The sequence below is a fragment of the Condylura cristata genome, unplaced genomic scaffold, assembly GCF_000260355.1.
Source record: "Condylura cristata isolate star-nosed mole 26May11 unplaced genomic scaffold, ConCri1.0 scaffold00022, whole genome shotgun sequence".
NCBI lineage: Eukaryota > Metazoa > Chordata > Mammalia > Eulipotyphla > Talpidae > Condylura > Condylura cristata.
In genome coordinates this window covers 18,229,519-18,234,654 of record NW_004567123.1, presented here as the reverse complement: position 1 = coordinate 18,234,654, position 5,136 = coordinate 18,229,519, and the positions used below count along the sequence as shown (strand labels likewise).

At 42.8% G+C, this 5,136-nt stretch overlaps 1 protein-coding gene across 3 annotated transcripts in view; it reads right to left on the bottom strand.

Annotated features, from left to right (window-relative positions):
* Positions 1 to 4,324, bottom strand: part of LOC101633725 (ubiquinol-cytochrome-c reductase complex assembly factor 1) — a 94,173-nt gene extending 89,849 nt beyond the window's left edge. For 2 of the 3 annotated variants that reach the window (XM_004687248.2, XM_012728389.1), the window contains exon 1: positions 4,218 to 4,324. In XM_004687248.2, the coding sequence (XP_004687305.1) occupies positions 4,218 to 4,241 (24 nt within the window). In that variant the 5' untranslated portion in view covers positions 4,242 to 4,324. Of the gene's footprint in view, positions 1 to 3,990; positions 4,195 to 4,217 lie in introns of those variants that run through there. The other variant, XM_012728390.1, reaches the window with a different exon arrangement.
* Positions 4,325 to 5,136: the final 812 nt, after the last annotated feature.

Genomic DNA, 5,136 nt, shown 5'->3' with positions numbered 1-5,136 from the left:
AGAGTGGGGAGCAGAACAGGCAGATCGACGAAGTACACTGCTGAGGGGAGCAGCGGGCGGGTCAGGAGAGGTCTGCCACACCATATGGATCTCCTCGGGGCAGGCGGGGATCGAACTCATGCGGAAGTGGCTTAAGCTTCTTAGTTCAGTGCTTTAACCCACTGCGCCACCAGGGAGGGCCTCAAAATATTGTTTTTAACCTGGAATTTCTATTCTCAAAAGCTTACAGTGGTTGGAAGACTTGAACACATGATCTTTATAACTGGAACCCCCTACATTCATCATTACACTTAAATATCACAACTCGCAGTCTCCTCTCTGAAATACTCTGCCTTGTAGTCTCCATTTATTCAGTTCTCAAAGGATTGATTCCATACAGGAAGGGTTTTATTAAGAATGGGAAGTTGGGTTTCTATCAGATGAAGTTTTAACCAATTATAAAAAGGCAAAAGGGTAGAATAAACCCTGTGGTATCAGGTTTGTTTCAGAGTAACTTATGGGGTTTAAATAGAGAGACAGAAAGTCGCCATTAGGTATCTACGGGTAATTATTTCCAGGACCCCCACAGATAAAATGGCATAGTATTTGACATACCTATATAGACCCTCCTCATATATTCTAAATCATGTCTAGATTACATATACTACCTAATGAAATGTAAGCAATTGTTAAACTGAATCTTTCAGGGAATACTGAAGAGAAAAAAGACTGTAAAAGGTTGAGTATAAACACAACCATCAAAGAGGTCTAACTACATAGTATGTATTTTCCATCCACCTTAGTTAATTGACTCTATGGATGCAGATACAGCAGCTGACCATATGTGTATTTATGTGTATCTATACAAGTAATTATTTCCTACACTTCTCCTGAAAGGATCTTAAAGTAGTTCTCTGAAATATACTATCAGTAAGGCTATCTTGGATCTCATACAATGTGAAAAAATATTTTCCCTAGAGTACCAATTAAAAGCCAATAGATGCAATTGTTTTAACTTTGTGGACATCTGAGGCAGTGGATAACGGTTGGGGTAAACAAAATGCTTTAAAAGGAAAAGCAGGAGAATGAAATGTTTATAGGGACTTTGAAAAGTTCCAACAAATCCCCGGGTATCTGAAGATCATGCACCAGGGCTGTGCACATATTCAGAGCTGTGTGCATGAACAGGAAAGATCTGAGAATGCCCTAAACTTTCATCTCTGGTTGACCCTTGCTTCACAAGGAGGAAGTGTTGGATAAGGCAGCACTGTCAAAAGACTGACCAAATATATGTCCCAACAAGCATAAAAAAGCCTCCTAGCAAAAATCAGGAGATTTACCATAATAGTTTCAGACATTTAAGGAAATTTCCATTCAGTCATTAACTGAGCAATAAACTAACACCAGAAACCACACAATAAAGATGACAAGCTTTACAGAATTATTTCAGAAATGTCAATAAATGTCAGTGATGGTTGGGGTAGAGGAGACAAAAAGAAGAAAAGGATTGCAAAAGGACATGAGAAAATTTGGGGGAATGATGAAAAAGTTCCTTATTTTTATTGTGGTAATGGTTTTTTAGGAGTAAACCTGTATCAAAATTTATCAAATTGTACAATTAAATAAGTATAATTTGTTGTGACATACATAGTTGACATATTATTTCTCAGTTTTTAAGTTAGGAAAAATAAAAAAAACAGTAAATGGATCAAAAAATTTTCAAAAATCTTCCCTTGCTTAAAATATTCCAAAGGTGCCTCCCTGGTGGTACAAGGGGTTAAGTGGCAGCACTATGAAGCTGTCCCCAGCCACTATTCCAGCAGTTCAATCCGCAGCCAGGGAGGAAACCCACATGGGCGACAGACCTCTCCTGTCTCACCCACTGCTCCCCTCATTTTCAGTAGATCGGCCTGTTCTGCTCCCCACTCTGTGTCTAGTGAATCCTCTGACCCCCACCTCCGCATCTCTGGCCTGTACCCCAGTTATTGTATGCATAAATAAATGTCTTTTTTTAATAAAATAAAATATTCCAATAGCTCCCCCTACCTTTATGATAAACTTCAAACTCCTAACCATGAAACACAAGGTCCTGTCTCCTCTCCTGTCATTTCCCCTTGACTTTAGCCAGATTTACAGTGCCTTGGCTGTCTCATGACATTAGCATAAACCAATTCTAGTCTATGTTCTTTCCCCTACCCTCTATCTAGTGGTCTCTCAATTAGCACAGGTATCTCTTTCTAAAGCACAACTGTCCTAAGCTGAGTTAGATGCCTCCCTACACTGCTCCCACAGCACCTGGTACAGATGTCTATTATGTATCACTTTAAATACTTTATTAACAGTTTTCTGTCTCTCCTATAAAATTATAATTGAGGGTAAGGTCTCAGTCTTTAGTTCCAAGAATGCAGTAAACACTCAAAAAAACAGTTGCTGAATTAAAAGAGAAGTATTTAGATTTCATTTTAATCAACTGATTCTCTGACCAACCTATCAAACTAAGTGAGAAACCTCAAGGCTCAGAGAAGTTCACACCAAAAGTAATGGACCCAAGCTTTCAACCAAGACCCTGAGGATGCCAGATAAATGTACTTTCCTGTATTTGGTATTTTTTCACTATCCCTAGCCTAACTGCCTCTACAAAGTAAGAGATCCAACAAGGATCTGCCACTTTCAACTAGCCTTAAGGGAGTTTCCATTGCTTTATTATACAATATATTATAACATATAAGAAGATTCGAAAGGAATAGTATAAAGTGATAGTGGCTTTCCTTAACTTGCTCTTTAACTAAAAAGGTGAAAAAAAGTCCAGGAGGAAAAAAGTACAATTAAGGCTTCCCTAATAGCTCAGGGGTTAAAGTTTGTGTTACCAAGCCAGCCACTGCAGCACAATTGAAGCACCAAGTTCCACCCTCAGCCAGGGAGCTGACCCAAATGGCACAGCAGTCCTGCCTGTCTCCCTGGCTGCTCCCTTCAGCAGTGTGTTTCAGTGGATCTACTTGTTCAGCTCTCCACTCTGTCTCTGGTGAATCCGAAGCTCTGGCCTATACCCCACTTCTTCTATGCATAAATAACTAAGTAAATCTTTAAAAAAAAAAAAGTCTATCTTAAAATAAATCACTATTTTAAAAAAACAAACAACCCTAAAACTCAGAACATCCTTGTTGCCATTTCCCCAGCAGTTCCCAGGCCTGAATCAGGGTCTGCCCTGACATCAACAATTACTTTGCCAAGTGAATCTGTAGATCAGTTGGAGCTATTCTTCAAATTATTTACTGAGCAGCAATAAAGGGCACTGCCCTTTGCTAAACTGGCAAGGAATACAAGTAAACTTGCAATCCTAGCAAGCCATATGTAAAAAGACAATACAAGTGTAAAGCAACTCAAAAGCAAGCCTGAGGCAGGAACAGAAAGTAAAGCTATGAAAAACAATGCCCTTGACCCAACTTACTAAAGACTTGCTAAAACGATAATCTCAGCCCCTCAGGATGAGGCATTAAGTTCTGTATACTAACACTTTACTTCTTCCACTCTTACTTATTTAGTCCCTAGAGGTCAGAGTATGCTAGAAAGGTCAGACTGAAATCCCAATTTCAGTAGTTTCCCTTATGTGTGCTAAGGTTCAGTAGTCCTTCTTTCAGCCATTCATTCAATATTGACTGAACACTTAGGATGTGTCAACACTGTACCAGGCAAAAAGAAAACAACAGGTATGAAGCCTCCCTTCTAATAATATATAATTGCATTTAACTACAGTTTAAGCTGTACAGTAAAGAGCTGATTTTCTTCTTTCTGAAACACAGAAATCCAGAATCTGAAAGAGCTGTGATTAAAGCCCTCGTTTTCACATGGGCACTTGGGGGAACGAAAGTTGACTTGCCCAAGGTCACTGTACGTCAGTCGCAGAACAGGAACCAGAACCCAGGTCTCCCGAAACTCCAGACAGCTCCCCACGTGCGCTCCCCCATGAGGGAAAGTGGTCTCAGGTGTTGACTGAGAAAAAGCAAATCTCACCAAATTATGCCCAACGTCACTCTCCCCTCTCCATCAAACACGGGATGAAAAGCAAGAGTAGGGGGTGGTAGGAAACTGCCTCAGTTTCCCAGCAGAGGGGGCCCGCGCAGTTTCGCAATGGCGCAGGCCCCGCGGCGGTCCATCCCCTCGGTCTTTCCCACCCCGCCCTCTCCTACTGCAACCCCCGGGCCTCGCAGGCGACCGAAGAAAGTTACTCCTGCACTCACAAGGACTCGCACCAGCAACGCCATGTTCCTCAAAAACCATTTCCGGGTGAAAGGCGGGCTTCCGGAGTCCAGTCAGCCGCCACCTCCTGACTAGCTTGTCCTCTCGCCCGGCGGGTGCCCGGCAACGGCGGCGCAGGCGCACAGGGACCCCTGGGCGTAGGCGCGCGCATTTTCGCTGCTGCGCGAGCTTACGAGCCTCCAGTGCGCACCACCACCTCCGCACGCGTCACAATGTCTCTAGATTTTTATGCGACATCCAGGTTGCTCACCTCTGGCCTCCGGTTTTTCACAGCCCCCACCCATTCTCATTCCTCAGCGCCCCCTTTCAGAGCCCCCATATTTTGCCCCCTGAAGAAAACCCCTGGGAGTTGAAAAGAACAAGACATGGGGGTCCCAACATTTAAGAGCTTCCTAAAAGAGCCTAGGAAGTGGCCTGAGAGACCAGGAACACTTGAGTCCTGAAACTCAGGGGACGAGGTCCTCCAACCCCTGAGTTGGAAAGGAAGGAATTTGGGGGTTTCTGGTGGGCAGATTATTTAATGGGAACATCGTTGAGTATTGATTGGAACGGACTGTAAAGTTTAAGGTACAGAAGAAAGATTCAACGGATGCAGCAAGTTTCACTAGGAGAGGGGAGAGAAGGACCTTGGTAGAGGATTCCTTCCATGGTAGGGGAGAGGTGTGGTTGCTCCTGGGGCTGACTAGGAGCAGAAGGACAGCATGTTGAGGGGACTTCTTTTCATTCAGCCAACAAAGACCCATTATTGAATGTTCACTGGGCCCAGGCCCCAAGAAAAGGGTGGATACTGGCTTCATGGAGCTCAGGATTATGCAAAATTCCAATGAGTCAATGAAAAAAATCAAATAATTTAAAATTGTGGGAAATGTTATGAAGAAAACAATGAGCAAAGCTAAAGAT